The 25854-nt window shown below is 41.1% G+C and overlaps 1 protein-coding gene across 1 annotated transcript in view; it reads right to left on the bottom strand.

Annotated features, from left to right (window-relative positions):
* Positions 1 to 25854, bottom strand: part of Pinx1 (PIN2/TERF1 interacting, telomerase inhibitor 1) — a 55834-nt gene that overhangs the window by 25718 nt on the left and 4262 nt on the right. The window contains exons 3-6 of the mRNA XM_013024186.1: positions 25686 to 25778; positions 23924 to 24002; positions 22415 to 22507; positions 16441 to 16517 (exon numbers count right to left, since the gene is read on the bottom strand). Of these exons, the coding sequence (XP_012879640.1) occupies positions 16441 to 16517; positions 22415 to 22507; positions 23924 to 24002; positions 25686 to 25778 (342 nt within the window). The remainder of the gene's footprint in view (positions 1 to 16440; positions 16518 to 22414; positions 22508 to 23923; positions 24003 to 25685; positions 25779 to 25854) is intronic.

Below are 25854 nucleotides of genomic sequence, written 5' to 3' on the forward strand. Positions count from 1 at the left end.
TCAAGTGGTAGAGCGCTAGCCTTGAGCTGAAGAGCTGAGGGACAGCACGCAGGCCCAGAGTTCAGGCCCTACGACCGGACCCAAAAAAAAAAAAAATCAGTATTCCACAGTCCAATAATTTACAGAACTTTTGGAGATGTATCATGTTCATAACTATATCAGTAGCTCTAAAGAGGACTAAAGAAAAGAACTCCTGCTAATGATTCATGCTTAATCTAGCATTTTCCAGATGATTTAAACATGTGACATGCCAACAGTCAGGAACCCTCTTTGAGAAACCCTATCCTAGCACTGCTGACAGAGAGAGGGAGCCAGAAGAAAAGCACAACAGCCTACATTAAAGCTGACCTGGTCCCAGTCTTCCCTCACCCCAAACACCTATCTATCTGAAACCTGGGAGCGTGGGGCAGCAGAGCACGCTGCTGAGGATATACAGTTCCAGTGCCATGCCTGGCATGTACCAGTTTGAGTCCTCATCTAAGTTTCTAACTTGAATCAGGCTGCTCCCACTCAGTTCCTACCCTACTTCCCTTTCAGGGTTGGGGTGACCAACAGAGCAAGAAGGAAACAATCCTGGGACTATAATACCAGGTCTCATCACTAAGCCTCTTCCCATGTAACAAGGACCAGTTTAGTGCTACAGGACTCATGGACCAAGCTCAAAGAGGCTGGGCAGAGCCCAGGTCAGACTACCTATGCACTACCACGACGTTTTGAACATGTCGTGCTAAACAAACAAGTAAACCCAACTTTCTAAAGACAAACAGAGCCTATGCCAAGTAGGTTATTGCAGTTTATAAATTAGTAAACCATTATTTTATTCAAAGTAAAAGGGCACACTTAAGCTCAAGATTTAGAAGCCTGAACATGGACACCAGCAAAGGACCTGAATTTTACTTTTTTTTTCCCTAGGGCTTCATCATCAAGACCAAAAGGGCCCCACACTATCACTGGTGTTTTCAAAGAACTTAAAAGAGATGTAAGAATTCTTAATAATTTCATTTGGTAATCTGGAGATGGTACAAGAAGAACTAGGTTCCTTCAGCACCTGATGGAGAGACAAAATGTGCAGGGACACACCAAGGTCAAAAAACTGCCATATCCTAACCATTCCAGTTCTAAACAAGAACAAAGCTTACAGCTTCACTGGAATTAAAAGTGAGTATGCTTCAGTAAAGAAACCATAAAGTACTGAAGTGACTTTTCAGGAAGAAGAGTTATGTACACGTAAAACCAAACAGCTAGCTAGGCAGGGCTCAATTCAGATTAGTCCTACCAATACACAGTTCTCTGAATAAACCAGTCAAGACAAGAATTTGGAAAACAATGTGAATTTCTTAGTGTGCATCTAGCCTGGGTAAACACTGTTATGTGCCCATTAATAAACGTGTGTGTTTGTGCACATATGCTCACACATGTAACTGAAACATTAAACAGCATGATCCTCATTTTAAGGAGCTATCGTTGCAAGCTGATTTCCACCCCTTCCCAAATCCTGGAGGAAGGTACTGTGATTACATGCTACTGCTATCAGCTTATAACTAACATATGACTAAATAAGAAACCATCAGTATGATGGCATATTTTTACTTTATATATGTATACATATATATGTGTACGTTATATATGCAAACATATAACATAATATACATGCATCTAACAAAGCAATTATTCAAGAAGAAAAATAATTCTCACCATTTCTCTTAATCAGCCAACCTGTAGGTGGATACCTGAGTACAAAGCAGGCAGCACAAAGGCTGCATTGTGGGTATTGGAACAGTCTCTTGGCAGTAACCTGTTAAAACTAATATCTTTTCATCGCCTCATCAGTTGCTTTTGAACTCTCTCAAAAGGGAAAGCCACCTTTTCTACACTTAAGAAGGGTAAACTTTTGTGAGTCTAATGGCCAAGTCTATATTTCTGAAATTATACATTCTAGTTACCTGGGAGACTAAAAAAATAATGCCTTCCACATATAATGGCAGCTACAAACTAGAAGCAGTGAAGCCACTGCTCACTCTCCCCTAGTGCCTTCTCTGCAGAAGACACTCCGTTCTCCCCAATTGTGCACAAAAGAAATTTTATTAGATCCACAATCATCATCCTGTCAATTACATCAATCAGAAAAACAGGCCATCTGCTTGCACATTAAGGAAAAACCCTTTCCTTCTTTCTTACATGGTTACAGATCAGTAATGATGATCAAGGTATGTATTTTGCCTGCACACCATTTTTGTCCTTTTTTGTCGGTTGTAGGGCTTGAACTCTGGGGCTAGGCACTGTCCCTGAGCTCTTAGCTCAAAGTGAGCGCTCTACCACTTGAGCCATAGTGCCACTTCCGGTTTTCTGGTGGTTTATTGGAAATAAGTCTCATGAACCTTCCTGCCTGGGCTGGCTTTGAACTATGATCCTCAGATCTCAGCCTCCTGAGTAGATAGGATTACAGGCATGAGCCACCAGTGCCCATCTTTGGTCTCTATTTTTAAGTAGTGGCTTCTGTTACACAAATTATAATAAAGTATACAGAAATATATACTCCCTACTTTCTTAAAAAACGGATACGCTGAACTGATACTGAAGCACAGTAGTCGCAGAGGTGGTTTCTATTTTTGTCATTGAAAAATTAATTTATAGCAGGGTGTCGGTGGCTCACGCCTGTAATCCTAGCTACTCAGGAGGCTGAGATCTGTGGATCTCAGTTCAAAACCAGCCCAGGCAAGAAAGGCCATGAGACTCTTTTCTTTTTTTTTGGGGGGGGGGGTCCGGTTGTGGGGCCTGAACTCTGGGCCTGAGCGCTGTCCCTCAGCTCTTCAGGCCAAGGCTAGCACTCTACCACTTGAGCCACAGTGCCACTTCCGGCTTTTTTCTTTTTGCTTATGTGGTGCTGAGGAATCAAACCCAGGGCCTCAGGCATGCAAGGCAAGCTCTACTACTGAGCCACCTTCCTAGCCCCTGCCATGAGACGCTTATCTCCAATAAACCAACAGAAAACTAGAAGTGGTGCTGTGGCTCAAGTAGTAGAGCACTAGCCTTGAGCTGAAGAGCTGAGGGACAGCACTCAGGCCCAGAGTTCAAGCCCCATGACCGACCAACATACATACATACATACATTCATACATACATAAAAATAAATGTATAAGCTGGAAGTGGAGCTATGGCTCAACTGGTAAAGTATAGTCTTGAGCAAAGAAGCTCAGGGATAGTGTCTAGAGTTCAAGCCCAAGGACTGGAACACACAAAAAAATTCCATTTGGAATTTCTTTTGCTACATTTGGACAGAAAAAGTAACTGTATATAGTGGAAGGCAGACCTGGTTTTATTATAAACATACACTCGAGTTTCATGCTACTAATGACATCAAGTCAAAAGCAAGGTTTCCCTTGGGGCCTAGAACCTGCCAGTTGCTCAGAGGATGAAGAGCTGTGGCTCCTCTTTCCATTTTTCCTCTGTCTAGCTCTGCTGTGTACCTTACTCTGCATTCTGCATCTGCCACAACAGATCCAATTCATTCACCATCATACTTGCATGGCTTTGACAGAGCTTGAATGTCCAAATGACTAGGAGAAGGCATGCAGGGAAGGGCAGAGTCACACAGTCCCAACCAGATGACCCTGAGGCCATCAGATAAATCAGCTGGCAGCAGGCCAAGAGAGGACAGAGCTTAAAGACTGGAAGAATATGGACCTCAAGAATGTTATACTGGGTAATAAAGGTTTCTTCCTGGCTGGGGTAACTTCTGATCAAACTGAGCAAGGAACTTGTTCTGAACACGTATCTGGATTTGTCTTTGCTAGGCTTTTGTCACTGCTGCTTACTGAGGCTCAGAGGGGTCAAATTCATGCTGAAGGTCATAGGAGTAGATGGTGGAGTCAGGCATAGGCCGGGGATGCAAGATGAGACAGCCTCTGGGCTTCTTCTACACAGCACCATTTCTATATCTATTACTTCTGTTCTCTTAAGATGCTTTTCCTTCTCTTTTTGACTTAAAATACGTTCATTTTCCCTGTTCTCACTTCCAGGCAGATACTGAATGTAGAAATATAACCTGATATGAATTTAAAGTACAGAATCTGGTGGATGAACCTGTCCAACTTAAGTCACCCTGCTGCTGAAGGGTGCTGACACAATCAGAAATTACCAGGCTTTACCCAAGGTTAGTGAGAATTGTTTTGTGTTTATTTTATGAAAATACAATTATGAACAAACTGGCTTCTCTTGGTCCCGGATAATTAAAACAACAGAAAGGCATTAATCTATATGATCTCACCGAGAACGAAGAAAAAATTCTTAATGCTATTCTAGCCTCCTAGAAACCAAGGACAACACGGTCTTTCTTTCTCTTTGCGTTCCCAGTCTCAAGTCAAACCCCTGGACCCAGGTCTTTGGCTCAGCTGGACTCCTATCTTCAAAGACAGGAGTGACAAACTGTCCCAACCCCAAATCATCTACTCTGGATTTTATGACAAGCTCAGTAGATTGAGATACACATACTGTTTGGATATATTTCTACAAAAAGTGGAATCCTAGGGCATCAATATTTCAGTGTCTTCTTCCTAGTGTGGTGAAGTAACCATGCCTCACCCTGCAGAGCCAAGCAAGGGCAAGATGTAAAGCAATGAAATGGCTCTCTCATCTGGGGCTTATAAAACCACACTCAAATTTGGTTTTTCACCTACTAGGCCACAATGAACATGACCCAGGCATGTGCTGACTCCTCAGGGCAACAGTGACACTCATTACTTCAGCAACCGTCGTGATGGAGTTTGGTCATCATCCTGATCTTCCCAAGGGAAGAGGAGAAGCTCGGCACAGAAGTGGCTAGGCCTTCACCTGGATTTATATACACCCTGGAATTCTCTAGGCTGTGTTCTGCAGGAGACAAATTTAACCTCTAGGGACCTCCATTTTCATTTCTGAAAGTCAAAGGGAAAAGTAGACGGTTGGTTACCTTGAGGGCAAGTGACAGGACTAAGAAATGAACCTAAGGTTCTCTTTTTAAAAAATAACTAATACTCACAAAATGATGCCAGACTACCTCCAGTGAAAAAGATCTAGTATCATTCTAACCTTGCTCCAGGAAACGCTGACCTTGAGATCATCACAACACCACTGGCTGCTGGCAGAGTAGATCTGTCCAAAGAGAAAGTGCCCCACCATGGGACAGGGGTATGCTTACCACAGAGAATGACAAAGAACAGGCCATACGCACAAAATGTGACAAACTGGAGTACTGTTCCTCCATCCAGCGTAAAAGGAGAGTAAAGACACATCCAAGCCACACTGTATCCTACTGATAAACGCATAAGGGCATGCGCGTGCGTGCACACACACACACACACCCAAACCCCAAACATGTCAAAGGAACAAATACACTGAAAAAGGTCCTTCAGAGGACCAAAGAGCAGAGGAATGGAAGTGAATCAGAAACTTTCCGGAACAGACTGCAAAATCCACAGCATACATCTCCAAGGAATTCCATCTGTTTGGAACACACACACATACACACGCAAGCAAGCACATGCACACACACAGAGTTAACAGGAGGTTCTGAGTTGACCACTGCTGGATCACCTCGGCCAGGGTGACAAACATCTATGACTTACATCAGCTATGCATACACAAAGATAATGAGCACTTGGCCTCAGATGAGGGCAGACCTCACAGTATGGAAACAACTCTTACCCCTGGGACACTATTAAACTTTGATACCCTAGACAGGAAAGATTTCTGCATCTCACCCCTTCAAGCTATGCTAAAACAAGTAAAGAGTTCTGAATCCCACCCCTTCAAGCCATGAGAACACAATCTTAAGTTTGCTTCCATTCTAGGGCTCCTGTCTCCACCAGAACCCAAATGACAACACCTTAGCTACCCTGTGGGTAGTCCTAAGCCTCTCCCAGCCTTGGCCCCAAGCAGTCCTGGGCAGAGATGACAACAGGCCCAAGAGGAGCAGTCACATCACTTCTGTCCCACCAGGTCCAGGGTGCGACTGTATGGAAGGTACATGCAAACTTCTGGGGAAAGGGAGGTATATTCCAAGAAAGAATGGGAACATTTATCCTCTATGACAGCTCTTTCTTCTATTTTGTTTGCTTTCATCCCTGAATTCTGATATAACACACATAGCAGAAATACTATCTTTGAAAGGATGGATGGAAGGAGTAAGCTAGCAAAGAAGAAAGTTGGGCACAAACACCTCTGCACTTGAACTAATTAGATCATCCTTTGGTGGAACTAAATAAATGCTAAAGAGCATGTATCAGCAAATTCCTCTATGAGAAATTTGTTGTGAAGCATTTTAAATGTACAAAGAAATTAGTGAACTTCAATATTCCTATCAATAGTTAGCAAGGTTTGGCCACATTGTTAGATTGTTCCTTTGCTCTTTGCTATAATATTTTAAAGCAAATCTGAGACAAATCACTTTATTCTTAATCCTTTGGTCTATAAATTAGAAACTAGGACTGGGAGTTTATAGTTCACAGGTAGAGTATTTGCCCAGTATTCACAAGGTCCTAGGTTTAATGCCAAGCATTCCTGTTCCCCACCCCATCTACAAAGAAAGCACAGAAACTTCCTTATGCAATCACAATGTCATTAGTATACCTAACAAAATTCCTTGTTATAATCCAGAAGACATTTATGATCAGGTTTTCACCATCTCATGTATTTATGGCTCAAATTAGGTCCCCATAAAGCTCCCTCGGCACCCTCGTTACTCTTAGGGTATAGCTACAGAGCTTCAGTGGTTCTACTCTCTTATTTTTCCCTCATGTCACTGACTTATTGTAGAAATTGGGTCAGGCCAGCCAGTTATCTTGAACCATGTTCCACTTTGGATTTTTTTGTTTTCTTAGGGTCATTAAACTTGTAACTCTATCTTTTGTGACCGAAGAGGACTTTTAGAGTGCACACAGATGTAACCCAGGCACTAACACTAATCTCAGACAATAGGTTCTTTGTTAGTTTTTTTTTTTTTTTGGAAATAGATTTGCTATGGAAGTGGATTTTGAATAATTTAATACATTAATTTTTAGAAGTGGGTAGAAACTTTACAATTATTTTCTATGGTTATCAATTAAGAAGCAGAAAAATCAATACATCCATTTTCTGAGTATTAAAGTTCAATCTATCATACCAAGTAACTCACAGCTGCCTAGTTACCTAGACTAAAACTACAAAGGATACAGAGCCAGGACACTGAATCATGATCTGTCACATGGGTAGAAGAGAGTCTGCACACTGGACCCAGTTGGTGAAAGGAGGAGTGGAGGCAAGGACGTCAGTGTTAGCTCCCTGATGGTGCTGACTCTTGGCTGCCTTCTCCACTGCAGCATCGCTGAGCCTAGCGAAGATCCGAGGAGAGAAGGACCCAGTGAAAGCCTGCCAAGTGAGTAAGGACTTCACGGCTAATGCGTGTGGCAGAACAACGGCACACTCCCCTCTCCCCACCTCAGCAGGGGAAGCAGGGCATGAGTTACAGAGGGAAGACACGCTCAGCAAGGCAGTGTGGACAAGGCAGGGGACGTGTGGGGACCACAGAGGTGTCCAAGAAGGATTCTGGTGTATAATGGACCAGCAGGCATTAGTATTCACAAGAGAAATGAGAGGGAATCACACAAAACACCAGAACCTTCACCACCTTGTTCTGGACATGGTAGAGAACAAAATTATTTGCGGAAGATGGATAACAGTACTATGAAGAAAGAAAAAGCTGGGATTGGGAGGCCACCTGGGATTATAATTCAGGAGCAATAAGAACCAGGAACAGAGAAATAGGCATTAAAAATATAAAATCAATAGGCCCTGTGATGTTCTAATTGCATGAGTCAGAGGAAGTAATTGAAGATCATACTCAAGTTCATTATCCAACCACTCTGGATGAATAAGATACCAAAAGTATGCTGAGTGATTTTATATTCTTCTTTACAACTCTGAGTAAGAATGTAGTCCACTCACCATCATCCTCAAATGAAACAATTCCTTCCAAGTTTTAGCTTTAATCTAAAATGCAGGGACCAGAGAAGTTAAGATGTGGTTCAAAGCACAAAGGTAGTTACAGATATAAGACTGAGGCAGATACTCCTGGCACAAAGGTCATTCCTATTCCCACTTAAATATGCTAACTACGGTTTCCATTCATCTTTCCCAAGAGGGCCAGTCTCCACTGGCGGGCCTGCCTCTCTGGCAGAGCACCTTACATTCTTTCTGTGGGATAGGAAAGTGGGAGCTGGGGCAAAACTTCTGACCCATGATGCCTCCTTGGAGGAAGCACCCAGGAGGGGCAGGGAAATATCAATAGTGATGTGTTCCTGTGAAGTAAGTTAGAATGGTGTCTTTTCATGACACCGTTTAGGTAACAAAGGTGCTCAGCTGGCCCTTAGAGCCTAGCTCCTAGGAAGAAGCAACAGCAGCCCCAAAGGGGCAGGGTGATGGCAAGACCAGTGCTTATCCCTCAAAGGGGGACCTTCTCAGTTGGATTCAGTCTCACACTTGAAAGGCAGGACACAAGAGATGAGAAGGTATTGCATGTGGAAAATGATCTAAAATATGTTTCATTTTTGTTTCAGAATGGGAACACTGAAAGGGCCAGGAACCAGTCTCAAGTTGGGAATAAAATTTATGATGCAAATTGGAACTAAAAAGTCAATGTGAAATATCACACACAAATATGAAGGTCAACTTATCTTTTTTTTTGGTTGGTTGTGGGGCTTAAACTCTGGGCCTGGGCACTATCCCTCAGCTCTTCAGCTCAAGGGTAGCGCTCTACCACTTGAGCCACAGCACCACTTGCCGTTTTCTGGTGGTTTATTGGAGATAAGAGGCTCATAGACTTTCCTGCCCAGACTGGCTTTGAACCGTGATTCTCAGATCTCAGCCTCCTGAGCAGCTAGAATTGCAGGTGTGAGCCACTGGTGCCCGGCTCAGTTTAAAAGAACTGAAACGGGCTGTGGGGAGTAGGCTTGGGAGATGGAGTTGCATGGGAACTGAGAGAAGAGTGCTATTTTTCATTGTAAGCTTCTTAACACCTTTACATCTGTGTTCATATATTACTCTGATGAAAAACCACGGTCAACAGTCTTGCCTGTGCCAACCACTTTTGCCAGAGTCCTCACCAGACCCCAGCAGTGATAACCTCACTAACCCCACGTTAGCAATGAGGACCTGAAAGCATGGAGAGATTAAGTAACTGGCCAGAGGCCCCCTGCCAGCAACTCTGAGTCAGGAATTAAACTTGGGCAGGGCAGACCAGAACCTGGAGATTTTAACTTTAAAGGGAGGTAAAAAGAGATTATTTTGTAAATTATTTTGGGGAAAACTGATTTTTTAACCGACTGATAAACCCAAGTAGTCAAATCCAATGAGCCTAACAGACATGAAGTTGAAAGCATTTATTTTCTCACACCTGAAAATCCTATATTTTTCTATCAACAGCACAAAAATGCAGCCTAAACAGCAAGAGCAGCAGAAAAGAAAAAGTTGGAAAAAAAACTGCAGTCACACAAACTGTAGTTAAAAAATGACTAAGTTTCCTTGATATATGAATTTGTTGGAAAACCATTTATCAACAGCCTGTTTCTCTCTAGCAGAGTCCCTCAAGCCGAGAGCCATGTCATTCCCCTTTGACTGATTAATTAGCCAATCAAGGGACATTTTTCATTGTGAGGCATGATGGTTTATTTCAGCTAATGTTTGGTCTCTAATGGCAACATATTAAAGCCAACTCGGCTATTTTAGCCCTGTGGACTGACCAAATGGAAAGGATAGAAGATAAATCAAAAGAGCTCCCTTCAGTTTCCCTTCAGTCCTTAACAAAACCCCCAAGGAGCAAACGGCTAGAGGAAAGATCCTCTACCAATAAAGAGAAAAAAAAAAAAACAAATAAAAGAAAAGTACAAATGCCTTCATGCCAAGAAGTATCCCTTCCTATTTCTGTGTTTCTGAAGAGCAATAATTTATCCTCCGGTGATTAACAGGCCACTGATAGAACAGGGACCAAAAAAAGTCAATACCTCGCTCTTTTTCCTTTTATCAGAGCTGAGCTCGATAGGAACTTCAGCTCTATAATGCTTCTTACTCACTGGGATGATTTCCTGCTCTATAGCATCTCCTGCACTGGATGACCATCCAGCATCCCAGTGTCAAGCACTACTCCCACATACCCATCCTGGCCAGATGGCTTCCCACTGGCCTGAGAGGTCCCTACATTTCTCATTCAGTCCAGTGTCTTTGACAAGCCCAGAAGCACAAAGAAACAACTATTCAAACACCAGGAGAGGACAGATGTGGATGCTCACACATCCAGGACACCATGCTGAGTATATTGCCTATCACTCCCAACAAGATGGAATCAATCCACTATGCAACCTTACGATGAAACACAGGAAACTACCTGCCTTCGTCTCCCAATAAAGCCGGTCACAAACTAGTCTGTGTCAGAGGAGATAAAAATCCTTTCCCATTTGTCCCCAACAGCGACTTCATTGTTGTCACTATAGTTATCATCATCATCATTATCACCATCATCTTCATCAACCTAACTGTGTACATTTGGAAGCTTGAAAACAAGATTCACTGTTTGCTTCATTTCTACTATCTCAACATCAGATTTCCTTCACATTTATACTTATCTGAAGGAATCCCACTTGACTTTACATCTGAGACACAGAATAAGTCATTACATTGCTTCTTCTCTTCTTGTTCCTGCCACAGACGTCCTACCTTTCAGCCTTGCTCAACTGTCAGTTGTAGGTTTTTTTACAGAGCTTTTTCTGACATCGTGCTAAGAACCAGTGCCTCCCTTGTTTGTGTGCCCATACTGTTTAAGAGCATACTGCAGTAACTAAATTCAATTCAACAATAACTCTGCTGAGAACCTCATGTCAGGTGTGGCTAGGAAGTACAAAATCTCCTGTCCTTAGGAGGTTCTAATCTATTGAGGGGAAACCAGAAACAGTTAACAATTCAGTCCATCAAATGATGACTACTATGAAGAATACTAAAGAAAGGCCAAGGGTACAAGACAGTCAGAGAGCTTATTGTTTTCTTTTCAATCAAGGAAGGCCCATGGAGATAACATTTGATCAAAAATAAGAAGGGAGCAAAGCATTCCACACAGAATCACCAAATACTTAAACCTGAAGCAGGAGCAATAAGAGAAAGGAGGCAATGATGACGAGAGAGTGCCCAGGAGACAGGTGAAGGGCAGAAACAACATCTGTGTGGGGGTCATGGGAGACACTCGACCACTGTCAAGATGTGGCATTGCTCTCAGCAATGTTTCACAGAGAAACCAGGATGGATTTGAAACATGGTAGTGACATTTTTAAAAAGATCATTAACCTGCCGTGGGAAAATATACAGCAAAAAAAAAGATCCTGTTTGATGCTAATGTAAATGTCAATGCCTCTTCTGCAGAGGACCATGAAGTCCTTGAAGAGAGCTGAGTCCTAATGTCCTTGTATCTTCAGAAATTAGAATACATTTTTAGGCACATACTAGGTGTCTAATAAACACTATTAAAACAGTTAAGATTTTATACCTTTAAGGTTTTCAGTGCTTTCCGTTAATTAAATACCAGCATATCACACTTCTTACGGAAGAATAGAAAACTCAGTGGCTTAAAACAGCCAGTTTCACTGTCTGGCCCTGTTTCTACAGGTGAGCAGTTCAAGGAAGGGCCTGGCCATGCAGCTCTGAGTCAGATTCTCTCTATACACTTTAAGGTAACACATGGCAGAGCAAGGGGTGGCTGGGGACCCTTCTCTTCATATGGTCTCCTAGCACTTGGACACCTCAGAGTCTCTTAGCAGGGTCAGTCTGGGTTCTGGGGAATCAAGGCAACTGGACTACTTACCTCAAGGTTTCAAGAGCAAGTGTTCATCTCACAAAACTTCAGAAGTCCCATAGTAGCTCTAAAACTAGGAGTAGTAGTTGTCTCTGGACTACAAGCAAGTCATAGGCCCACCTAAGTGTGGGAAGGAAGCGGTGAACAGTATGCCACTTCCCACTGAGAAGTGGACATAGTCAATCTAGAGGAGCATACAAAACAGGGAGTCTTACTGAGGGCATCTTTGAAAACCAAGTTATAAATAAAGTAGGAACATCAAAAAAGCTACTTTCCTCCTTGACATTCAGTCTTGCAAATAACTCGTGTAAATCTTGAATCTGTTATGACAGATGACCTCAGATTTCTGATTTGAACAACACACCAAAGACCTTTCACATTCCTCTCTTTGGCCTAAAGAACAAAACGAAATTGCCTACTATATGAGAATCAAGAAGAACCTAGCTAGAAGTGGGGCTGTGGTGCAAGTGGTAGAGTGCTAGCCTTGAGCAAAAAAGCTCAGAGACAGTGCCAACGCCTTAAATTCAAGCCTCAGTAATGGCAACAATTTGAGTAATGTTTCCTTGAAGCCTAGAAAACCCTGAAACTTCAAAGCAAAACTGGTTCATTAGCATTGTTTCCCATGAGATTCCACAACTCCCTTTTCAGAAACAGAGGGCTAGGGCTGAGGCCTTCAGATCAGCCCATTACTTCTCTATAAAGAGTTTCTTCGGGAAGCCAACGCCAAAGTGCATCCTTTCACGGGCCAGCTGCACTGGCCCAGGCTGCTTCCTTTCTCTGAGCAGAAGTTTTCCTCCAATTCTCATCCACTGGGACTCTTACTTTTCCTCACTGCTTGTCTGCTAAACATACCCAATTCTGCCATGCATGTACAGCATGCTTTTTAGAAACTTATGTCCCACAATGTGTCTCTGAACATACTCCTTTAAAAAACTAGTGCCTAGGCCTGAACAGAACAGCCCAGAGAGCTTCCAAGCAGGAAATGATCAAAAGTCCTGTTGCTTTCACATGGGCAAATTGCAGTTTAGGTTAAATTTGTGGTCAGGCAGCTGGGCTGGCTCAGGCCTGTAATCCTAGGTACTCAGGAGGCTGAGATCTTTAGGATCGTGGTTCAAAGCCAGCCCAGGTAGGAAAGTCCATGAGACTCTTATCTCCAACCAGCCACCAGAAAACTGGAAGTGGAAATGGCGCTATGGCTCAAATGGTAGAGTGCTCGCCTTGAGCTGAAGAGCTGAGGGACAGTACCTAGGCCCAGAGTTCAAGCCCCACAACTGACTTATTTCATTTAACTGGTACCAAATCATATCTTCCCAGGATTAAATGGGGCTTCACATCACATATCTTCATACTATTTCACCTTAAAGAGGTACATAAGTTTTAGCTGAATGTCCCAACTTGGAAAGAATATTTTGAATCTTGATTCCTGTATCCATGATCAAATGATGACAATAATGAATAAAGTAATTATTGCTGGGGAAAAGAAGTTTTAAAACTCAAGTGCATTATTTCTTGTTTACAGGCTTGGTCTTAATTTAAATAAAAGGCTCTTCTTTAAAAGATTAGCATCAATGCTAAGAAGGTGGCTTAGTGGGAGAGTGCTTGCCCAACATGCATGAAGCCCTGGGTTCAATTCCTCAGTACTACATGGTACTGAAGCTGGAAGTGGTGCTGTGACTCAAGTGGTAGAGTTTTTGCCTTGAGCTAAAGAAGCTCAGAGACAGTGCCCAGGTCCTGAGTTCAAGCCCCAGGACTGGCCAAAAATAAAGATTAGCATCAACTGGCCGGGAAAGCCATTGCCTTAGAAACAGTGTGCCCAGCTTTGTGGTGGGGACAGGATAAGGTGGGCAGAACACAGGCAACAAAACACTTACAACACTCAACCTAGCTTACTCATATAGCTTGCTAGTATAAAAATCTAGAAGGGAAGGAAAAATAGAATTTAATCCAAAGATATTTCAAGTAAAAATTCAACTAAAACCAAAAGAAAAGGTTCTTCAAAAAAAAAAAAAAAAGATTCTTCATTTTACAGGGATTTTCCCTGTAAAGCATTTTAAGGCACTGAATCCAACCAGAGCCAAAACACCACGCAAATCAAACTGAACAAAAAGGTCTGCTTGAAAGTAGTTTTCAGACTAAATAATAATAATTTTTTTAAAAAGGAAAAGAAAGACATCTTGTGATAACAGACAAGAAAGGAACAAACTGCAAAGGAGCTGTGCTTCCATTCAAAAAGCAAACACCACCAGAAGAAATCAATCATTAACTGGGTATACTGGGAGAGCAGACAAGGTTTTTAATTCAATTAGATCTGTGAGGTAGAGAAACTGACAACTCTTTCCAAGAGCATATGCCCCAGGCCTGCCTGTTATTTAGAGAAACACAGTAGGATTATTGGTAACACATTCTCCATCCTCCATGTGGTTTAGGAATATTTTCTCTAGTGATAAGGCCAAATCAGGAAACAAGCTGGATAGAGGAAGGAAACTGGGATGGTGGGGGAGGAAAAAAAAAACCAGGAATATCAGGAAGTTCAACCAGATAGGAACTAATGGAATTTGTTTTTCAGTATCTTTAACTTCAGCCTATAAACCAAATGAACACTTAACACACACATACACACATACATGCACATGTATATGACCACAAAACTGCTCTTGGATGCACAACTCCTGGCAGGTAATGGCCAGGACAAAAACCTGCAGGTTCTTAAAAATAAGCCCAAGTAATTTTAATTCAACACTGGATCACTTCTTTATCCCCTTCTCTTTCTTTTGCCAGTACTGAAGCTTGAACTCAAGGCCTAGATGCTATATCCCTTCTTTTGCTCAAATCTAGCTCTACCACTCAAGCCACAGTGCCACTTCGGCTTTTTCTAGGTAGTTTTATCAGAGATAAGCGTCTCATAGACTTTCCTGCCCACAACTCTCAGATCTCAGCCTCCTGAGTAGCTAGGATTACAAGCATGAGCCACCAGCACTTGGCTTTCATCTCCTTCTTTGGTACAAATAGCTCTGATTTTGTGCACTCCAGAGTAGTGCTTTCCAATTTGTATAGCACAAAGACATGTGAGATTTCAAAAGCACAGGGAATGAGATGCACACAGCCACTGCAGCACAGCATAGGGTGTTAAAAGTTTTCAGGCAAGTACTTCTGAGTAGCCCAACTCTGCTATGCAGTTGAAGGAATTGGAAGTACCAAGAATCAGATCAGAGATCCCACAGTGACTACACAATATGGAGAACTTCTAGCCCAAGACTCAGTGTCAGAAAACCAGGATCTTGCAAATCAGACTGATTTCTTAAAACATAAAATAGCATAAGCAAACACCCATTCCGTAACCCTCTCTGGAGAATCTACTGTGGATCCTAGTATTGCTTGGCATAGAGCGGGGAAAGGAGGCTGAATATTGACTCACAAAGAAGAGGTATTTATTGATGAAAACATTTCAAAGTAATATTTCAAATATCAATGCTGAAGCTGTATAAACCATGATTTCTGAGATGCATAACAATAAAATCAATTTTCAAAACAGAGAAGTACAATGAAAGTCAATTTAATGGACCTCTACAATGTGGCACGCACGTTATCAGGCACATGCTGGGGACCCAGAACTGGGAACAACACAAGTCTTGTCTTTAAGCTGCTCATTGTGTAGTATGGAGCTGATGAAAAAGTCCAACTTTGGAATGTAGCTGATCAATTTCCTCTTAGATACAATGAATTCTAGCTACAATGTTTGGCAATGTCAACCATAAATCCAAGCCAATATTGCTACTGGGGTCAACAGAGGAAAACCACAGCAATATTTCTTCCAACTGAGAGAAGCCAAAAGAAGTATTTTCAAACAAATCTGATCAAAGGCCTCTCACCCTTGGCTGGGTGGACTGTTACAAATAACACAGCAAGTCTCTTAGCAACACTGTATTTAGAGAAAGTACAGGTGTACTTGAAACTTAACAGATAAAAGCAAACTTCTATGAAAATCCACATGCATATCAAAGACAGAAGTTACTTTGCTTTAGGGAGGTTTTTGATATGTGTTGCACACATGATTCAAGTTAAACAGATTCTGTTTTCTGCATACACACAGGGTATAAAGCCTATTCTGTGTGGGACCTAGCCCAGTAACACAGAGAAGCACACAGAATCACATTCAGCTTCTGAGCCCAGACCTCTGAACCAGAGTCTGCAGTTCCCAGGGAGACTCAGGCACAGGACCATTTGAGAAACCCAATCTTCAGCCACACTGATGACAATGGAGCAGCACTCCCAGGATGGCTACCAGTCAGGGTTGCCCTGACCTTGCTGATTCCCACTCCTCACCACACATTGACGTCCTCACTAAAATCAAATAGGGAAGCTTTTTTTTAATCTAACCCTTGTGCCGGTAAAGAAAAACAGATAGCACATACCTTTTACAAGAATCCTTATAAAACTCAGCTATTATTACATGGATAAGATTCAGCCTTCATATGAAACCTCTAAAAGTGTATGTATGGGGGCGAGGGGCTCTACTAATAACTGGTATAAACAATCCTACATCCTGGGAAAACAAGCAACACAAAAACGTCTCTACACATGTGGCCAGATACCTCAGCAGTCTTCTTGCTCTGTCTTTTCCCAAAAATGCAGTCAAGGTCTGTTTTGCTCCGAGATGACAGATCCTTCCCTAGAAAACCAATATGATGCTTTTGAATAAGACCATTTGTTCCAATGCGAGAAGCACAAATATAAACATGCAGATTGTGATGGGAAGATGGTTTGTGGTCAAGAAATAAACAGTTCTGCAACACACATTACAACTCTCTGATGAAGATGATGATAAATGTCTTAGAATTAGAACTGCTCACCACTATTCCTTGTTTCAGAAACAATCTAGAGCATACAAGCTGCAAGACAGACTGAATTTTAAAGCCTGCCCTACCAACGGTGTGCCTTCAAGGGAACTCTATGGTTTCTGGGTTCTCTGTTTTAAAAACAGATCTCAATCACTTCTAAGAGACACTGCTACTTACTTGAGATAATGAAATACAGAATTAAAAATATTATTAGAATTTAAAATTTTTCATTCACTCAATAATTACTGATAAATAAGATCACAATAATATTAACCAAATGAGCAAAAATTTCAAGGAGTAGATGCAAATAGTAACTTGAATTTTTCTTTTTAAAATGTTCTGAACTATAATGGTAGTGCAGGAAACTAAACAGGTCTGGTAAAAATAGTGTCCTAAGGATCTGGAATCCTTTTTAAAATCTAGCTTAATTTCAAAGCTGTAAACCAACCAATTTAAAATTCACTTCTTTGGAATTTCCACTTCTACCAAATAATGCTCTAGAAGCAGCCAGCCAAATCCATCCCCATTTGTCAATTCCATGGTGAATACATTTTAAAAATATAATCACTGCATATCAAGCCTGGGGAGGGCAGTGTGGATCAAACACAGGAATATGAGTTTTAAGTTGGAAGCCAAATCCCACCATCCCCATCAGTCTTCTTATATTCCTGCAGCCAACTGACTTGGCAAAGTTAATGTCATGACCCAGAAGGTTCTAGTTCATTGATTATCACTGGGGCATTCAAGTATGATATTGGTCAGTGACTCTGTAAAATTAAAAACAAAACTTCCTTTAACTTAACCAGGTCTCAGAACCAATTTGAAGGTAGCAGTACCCGGTTAGCTGGCACAGTCGGCGCGCCCTGCTCCTGCTAAAAGCAAGGCTCCACCGTGGTACAACAGGAAGCGCTCTCCTCCCTTCAACCTGAGCAAAACTAGACTTTTTGGTACTGACAATTAAATAGACCCACTACAAAAAAAGAACTCAAGGAATGCCTACGCACAAAAAGATTAAAGCATATTATAAATAGGAACCCAGGAAATGAACCATGAATGGGGGAAGAGGTGGTGGTTGTGAGAGGTAGATCAACTTTCATCAGGTATGGAGAGCTACCCCTCAGCTGTCATCAGCACAAGCCATTTCCGCTGCAAAGCACATTCTGGATGAATTTCAGTTTCAGAAAAGGAAATCAAATCTAGCTCAAAATGAGCACTAGCCAGCTACTCTAATCTATCCTTTGGAATAGAAGGGACATTCTAAAAGGATATGTAAATTAAGAACTCTTTTACAGCAGCTCTATAAGGATCAAGTAGGAAGGACAGTTGGGACATCATAATCTAAGACATGAAGGTAAAATATTAATGCACTGAGGCAAAGAACAAATCTAAAACTCAGAGGGAAGAATGCCAAGCCCACAGAGACAGTAAGCTGGGCCAATGGAGGTGTAAATGTTTCTGAAGTTTGGGTGACAGGTTCACATATTGGACATTTCTATCCTCCAGCACAAAGTTCACTAAATTAATTGTAGATGTCAGGATTGTTACAGCCTTGCTCTAGATCTGATCTGGAAAACAAAAGCAAAGAGAAGAAGTAAAAGTTAGAGACCACCAGAAAAGGACAAAAGGTGGATGAAAACATGAACATGGAAGTGACTTTGAGATCATTATTAATTCATGATCTTGGTTGAATAGTTAAAAAATATAAAATGATGGTCATTTCTGAACAAAATACACATTAAAAATTAACTTTGAAAGCTTACTATCATCAGTTCTTAACTATGGTAAAATCACCACAAATACTATTGATAAACTTCAATCTTTGAGAAAATGACATCAAACAACGTTGAATAGCGATAGATGCTATCTATCTGGTTTTGGCTCATTTCCTTACTAGTCTCCAACTGGCTATAGCATCTTGAAAATTGGAAAGAAAAGCTTTCAGTAGCCAAGATGCCATACTAAAGTCCACATGTGGCTGAGCAGTTCCACAGAAGAGAACTGCTTTAGCTGTTTATCTAATAATCATGGTAATCAAGTTTTCCCAACAATCAGAATGGGAGATGGAGGAACACTGCTGCTATACTCAAACACGTGTCATACCAAGATGTCTACATAGAAAGCAAATGCTTGATGATGTGGAGTCACTGAGTTAAACTCAGTAATTCAATAAAAGGAATCACAATATTCTATTATAATTGAGGCTCAAAAAACATGTAGACAAGGCCCTAAGGTCAAACCTCAGTATTATCAAAAACAAATATGATTCAAAGGAATTTAAGGTATTAATTAACTGATTACTTTCTGAAAATTAACCAAATGGTAAGATAAATTTAATGTATATCATCTAATATAATCCAGACCAAACACAGAGCTTTTATCTATTTATTTATCTACAGGAAGAAAGAAACCCAAAGAAATATTCTGTAAACATGACTAATATGTAATAAGTAATATGTAAACATGACTAAGAACACTGACTGACTCCCGTCCTCCCAAAACAGTATACAAAAGTGGTTTATTCAGAGTAAAAAGGGGGCAAGGCAAAGAAATGTAGGTTTGGAAAGTATCTTTGTTGGATCTTGGTTTGTACAATTGTTTAAAGTTCATTTGCATTTTTCAATCAAGAATAATAAGAGACCGGGTGCTGGTGGCTCACACCTGTAATCCAAGCTGCACAGGAGGCTGAGATCTGAGGATCACAGTTCAAAATTACCCAGGCAGAAAAGTTCCCATGAGACTCTTATCTCCAATAAACCAGCAGAAAACCAGAAGTGGTGCTGTGGCTCAAGTGGTAGAGCTGAAGAACTGAGAGGCAGCGCCCAGGCCCAGAGTTCAAGTCCCACGATCAACCATAAATAAATAAATAAGAAGAGCTAGGCTGTGGCCCAGTGGCAGAGTGCTTACCTAGCGTGTGCCAAAATCCCTAGGCTTGCTCTCCAGCACTGCAAGAATAAATAAAAGTGTGTGTGTGCATAGATGAATAGAAAGCCAGGGCAGAAGATGATGGCAACTTCACTACAAGGGAACATCAGAAACCCATATTTGAATCTTTAGATTTAAGAACCCTAGGAGGGCTGAATAACTGACATTCCAATTGCCAACAGGAAGAATCTGTTTTTTATTTTTTGGTGCCAGTCCTGGGCCTTGGACTAAGGGCCTGTGCACAGTCCCTGAGCTTTTTGCTCTACCACTTGAGTCACAGACCCACTTTTTTGGTAGTTAATTGGACATAAGAGTTTCCTGGACTTTCCTGTTTGGGCTGGCTCTGAACTGAGATTCTCAGATCTCAGCCTGCTAAGTAGTTAGGATTACAGGTGTGAGTCACTGGCACCAGCAATAATCAGTATTTTTAAAAAATCCTAAAATGGTGTTACTTGGTATTTAAAGAATCTAAAGAATCAGAAGGGGGAACAAGGCTCTTCACTACCAGTCAACTCTAACAGGAACTAGCCAGGCTGTTAATCACCTGGTGCAGGTAGATGGTTTCCTTAAGTTACATATAAAACATCACTAGCTGTCACAAGTCTGTGTAAATTACCACAATGAAATGTAGAGGACTAGCACAGCATATGTGACCTACCATCCAGCTACGGTACTCAGAAAGGGAAAGCAGTGCTCTCCTGGACAACTTCTCACTATATAGATTTTTTTTAAAATGCCTTCACAAACACTTTTCCTCTCTATAGATGTGGGCTTACCAATTACTTCTTAAATTAAAGAAACTATATTGAAGTTAGGTCTTAAACAAATATGGATGATAGTAACTTTAAATTATTTAATTATTTCAAATAAAAATCATAAATTATGATTACTAAAATGACATGGTCCATAATTAGATGTCAGTAAGTTTTATAGTAGTCCTGCTGGGGTAAGGTTTTCTTTATGCTCCAGTTTTCATTTCCTAGACCACAGTTAGTAGCCTTCATCAAGAGCACTGAAAGTCTATTATGCACAATGCTGAAAAAGTCCTAAGTTGCACAAAAGGATCATCTCACATAAATTAAAAATAGAGCCTCCTTTAGAGATTCAGGGTGACTTACAAAAGAGGAAACTGAGTCTGAAAGCAGGGAAATGGTTCAAGGACTTGTCTGGGAGACAGCAATGGCCACAAGTCAGGCCCATTTGGACCTAAAACAGGTTTCCTAAAGGGAACACAGTGTTTACCACTGACATGCAGTAAAAACACCAGCACAAAGAAATTGCCCTTCAATAAGTAGCCCTCATTGTAAGAGAGAAAATGAAAGCACCAAACAGTTTGACAGGGCCACCCAGAACGGGAGTGGCTTAACTAGAAATAGAAAGCAGATCCTGCCAGCATCCAGTAGATTAAACAGATTAGTAAGGCTTGTCCTAGCTTCAGCAAATATTTCAGCTGAAATCAAGCATGCAGTCAGGTACTAAAGGACAATTACAAGCCTTTGCTATCAGATCAAAAGCAATAGCAGCTGCTATACCATCCACTTTCAACTTCATTTGTGCGCTCTGCAACAGCATCCTTGTGCTGTGTCTCTATTATTCCTGTAGGATCTAATAAAGAAATAAGGACTGTCAAAGGAATTGGGAATTAAAGGATTGCCATTACTCTCTCTTCAAAAGGACTAGAGGCCAACCAAGCCTGTTTTCTGTGCTGCAGCAGATTGGTAAAAGCCATGCAAGCTAACAATAAAGCAGATCATGTGTGGGGGAAAAAGGGAATAATAGGAAAGATGCATGCAAAACACACTTTGTGGGAGGTGGAAGAAAGGACCAGTCTCCATGCATCCAATTCCAAGGCAGCTTCAGAATACCATCAGCTCTGCATTGGCCTTTCACTTAAACCAAAGCCAGTTCTATCTTTTGGGATCTTGGCCCCAAATAAGAAATGCCAACAACATTTAAAATAGGCAGAATTCCATCTCTACTCTATTCAGGCAGGTTGTGGGACTTCCAGCTTCCCCAGTCATTGGATTAAGACTAATAATAAGATTAAAGCAAAGGGATTCGCTTTCCTGCCTACTGAGGCAGGTTCTTCTTCTGGAAAAGAACCGGCAGACAGTGACTGGGTATCACAGCACCCTCACCATCATGCCTAGTACACTTTAAGTACAGAATGTCACAAATAAGCTTTGTGGCCATCCTGTGGGAAAACATCTGGAGAATTCATCGAGCCAAGCTATATGGCTTCTCACCAGAACAGGGCCACCACCTAGTGGTTAAAGAACAGAGCTGCATTTGCAAATAATTACACTTACTGGAAAGGTAGGAAGGAACCTGGGAGGTGGTAACAAAGACAGATCTATTGCCCAACCAACCCTTAGACATGTTTTCCAACATTACCTCTAAGATCAACAGAGGAATGAGAGTGTTATTATAAATCAGCTAAATTGTCACATACCAACATTCAGCTCTGGAAAACATGAAGGTATAAACAGAAAATGTGAACAGTAGATTAAAATTATCTTCTCACCTAACCACATAATGTCCTTTTCTCCTCTAAATAGCATTCTGACTTCAATTTTTAGCTGCACTGCAGGACCTGTTTGGTCTGAAACGTCACCTGGGTGCCTCTGCACCCATCTGCACGTTAGTGAAGTCACCAGGACTCCAGTACCACACAGCCGCAGCCCCAGTCTGTCCAGACCTGCTGCTGAGTGCACACGAGTCACTACAGCCAATGGCCATTGACAAGGCTTCAACACATCAGTGTAAACATACAGACCTCAGCAACATGAAAAATGGTTGGTCATACCTTTTGTAAACTTCATATAATGGACCCGGTTTTTGGAGATTTTGGACTTTTCCTCAAGGCTGAAAGACTTCTTTTCCTTGTGGTCGGAAGGGGCTTTTTAAAAGAGGAAAAACATTGCATTAAACCATCTAATCCATGCATCTAATCCATTCTCACTTATTCTGTTACAACAAAATGTCTTTACATCTAAGATTTTTAGGAGCCCATTATTTAATAAACTCTCATCAAATGCCTAGAATTTTAAAACTGTATCATGAATCATGCGAGGTCACATTCCAGACATAAAATCTTTGGGGAAATGAAAACATCCTCAACATGAATATACATTACTGGCCTTATTCATAACAGAAAAGTATGAATGTAACCCAAGTGCACTTCAGTGGGTGGGTGACTGGCTGGGCCCACTCTGACAGTATTATCTAGTTCTCTGCAATGAAGAGGACTGAGTAGCTGACAAACACCACACCTGGAAGGACATCAATGCGTTTATCTGCTTAGTGAAAAAGAGTACATCCTCTACAGCTTCATTTATAATAGGGATGTGACACAAACATGGAGATGGAGAACAGATTCGTTTCCAAGAGACAGGTATGGCAGTGTGTTTCAAAGAATCACAGGGGTGGCTGGTGGGCACAGGCTTCCTGATGACTAGTGTGGCAGTGTACCTGTCATGTATTTACTGATCACTGAAACCTCTTTTGAAAAATGCCCATTATAGACTTGGGGCTCAGGGCATGGTCCAACCACTTGAGAGACTGAGGTGGAAAGATAACATATACCCAGCAGTTCAAAGTGGAGAAGCTGATTACACTTGAGCAATGTGAACCACTTACAAGTTGAAACAAACTTCACTGGGAAGAACCAACACAGAACGGGCTGGCTATTGTACATAGCCCCATTTGGTATTTCCCACTTGTATTTTTAAAATATCTTTTCAGTCACACTTCTGCATTCCTGTAAAGGTAACTTTACTATGTGAGATATGAGCTAGATGGATCTATCTTGCCATTCTCTCTCTTTTTGTTGTTGTTGTTTTGTTTTGATTTGTTTTAATCAGTTGTGGGGCTTGAAATCAGAGCCTAGGAGCTGTCCCTGTGATTCTCTGTGCTCAAAGCTAGCCCTCTACCACTTTAAGCCACCATGCCACTTCCAATTTTTGAAAAGTTAAGAGATAAAAGTCTCTTGGGGACTTTTCTGCCTGGGCTGGCTTCAAACCGTGATCCTCATATCTCAGCCTCCTGAGTGGCTAGGAATACCCACACCGCTTATCTTGCCATTCTTAAACTCTGAAGTGTGGGGGGTGGAGGATATACTTGTAGACAGTCAAAGCTTCATTCAGTAAATGCACCATTAAAATGTAAACAGAACAGAATATTTGTAATTGTTTCACTCAATTGACTTCCGGATGGATAACACACTTGAAAGCAGAAATCTGATAGAAAGGTTTTATACGTTGAGAGGCTTTTCTCCCCAGTAAATCCAAGGACTCATGGTGTTAATGTTTCCTACCTGCTGTCTCCTGTCCATGGTGAGAGCTCAGTTCAGCCAGAAGCTGGTTAAAGTCATCCTGATTTGCAATCCAGTTGTCCTGGAAACACCAGACAGTGAATGAGGTGCAAGTCTGCAACTTTCCCACTGATCAAGGTAAGATGTACTTAAAATTGAGGAATCTGGCAGTTAGTATGAAATTCCAGGTGTCTCATTAAAATATTATTTGATAAGCTTAAATGAAGCCAAGAAATACAAACTTGAAATGTCATTTATGCAGGTTAATTACAAAAGGGGGACTTATACATATAGCTCACGGATAGAGTACTTTGCTGGTATATGTCTAAAAGGCCTCAGGTTTGGTCTCCAGCACTAAAAAAAAAATTTTTTTTTTCAAGTGGGGCTTCTTGGAAGTCCTGACCTTGACTTCAAATGTGGACCACAGGAAATTTGTGCACTAAATATTAAAATAAGCAAAATAAGTAGGAGAAACTAGGTAGTGCAAAAGACAAAAGCAGCAAGAACAGCACTCCTCCTTATTCAGCTGAACTTGAAATACTTTGCCTAATTCTGACGATATGCTTAAATTCTACATAACTCTGGAGAAAAAAGGAGAATCCCAAGATCCCTGAATTCCTGAGTCCCCACTGGTAGTTAATGAAAGGCTGACCCTCTCCTAACAACGTAACTAGAGCAGAACTCCACATCTGCCCTTTCCTTAAGCACCCCGACCTAGGAACGCTTAAGTGAGATGCATTGAATAGGTTTCCTGGATACTGCTTCTTCTAAGAAACTGTTATCCATCTCTAAAGCCGCTTTCAAAATCACTATATATCAACTCTTAGTGACTGAAAATTTAAGTTAGTCCAGAAATTCTAGTCAAAATCAACTAAACTAATCAAAGTTATTCAGTTTACATAAAGGAATTCTTCCAATTTTCTACTAGATTCTACTGGCTACAAAAATTTAGGAACAAATTATCAGTTTACTGTGTCAGAAGAAATAATGATATAAAATGGTTTAATAGAGGCATTAACTTTTTCTTTGATTGGCTTCTGGTTTTAGTGGCTTCTGGGGACAGAGGCAATGCTGGAGACGAAATCCAGGTCCTTGAACATTCAACTACTCAGGAACATTCCCTGCTAGTGGGCCACTAATTTTTTAAATACAAATTAACAAATTCAAGTAACATAAATCAGTAGTTATAAACAAGAGAAAAGAACATTACTTTAAGTATTGTCTTAGTTTTTTGTTGGAGGTTTAAACTCATAGCCTCACACTCAGTTTTACTTGCTCAGCTTGCATTCTACAACCTGAGCCACACCTCCAAGCCAGTTTTTTGCTAGTTATTTTGGAAACAGAATCAACATCATGGGTTTTTCTATCCAGGTTGGAATCTCAGTCTGAGTTGCTAGGATTATAGACATAAGCCACTCATACCAGCTTGAGGTACTTCCTTGCAATACTTTTTAAAACTAAATGCCACCAACTTCTAATAATATAAACTTCTATTAGAATACAGGGAGAGATTTTCCTTTCCTACTTGAAATGAACATGTTTATAAAAAACGTTTTACAAAGCTTAGCAACAACAGTTTAGAACTCTTAGACATAAGCAAGTAAAGGACCCCACCAGGACAGCAGGCAAGGCAAGGGGTGGCATGTTTCAGGGAGTAGCCAAGGTTGCAACTGCCCAATCTATTTGACTGCATTAGAAGTTTGACATTTACAAGACCGACATCAATTATGGAAAGAGAACACTCAGATCATGCACCATTGCTCACTTCATTATTGTTTGTGGCTCCAAGTCCCAGATGGTTATTTTTAACTTGAACTTTAATATGGTCTGTGGCTCCTTGCTCCTGGGCCCCCAAACCCTGTGGATATTAAACACAGTACTTTTATCAGGAATAAAAAGAGATGCCTCCCCATTACTGTGTATTTACTAAACAT

This window comes from Dipodomys ordii, unplaced genomic scaffold (genome assembly GCF_000151885.1).
Source record: "Dipodomys ordii isolate 6190 unplaced genomic scaffold, Dord_2.0 Scaffold74, whole genome shotgun sequence".
NCBI lineage: Eukaryota > Metazoa > Chordata > Mammalia > Rodentia > Heteromyidae > Dipodomys > Dipodomys ordii.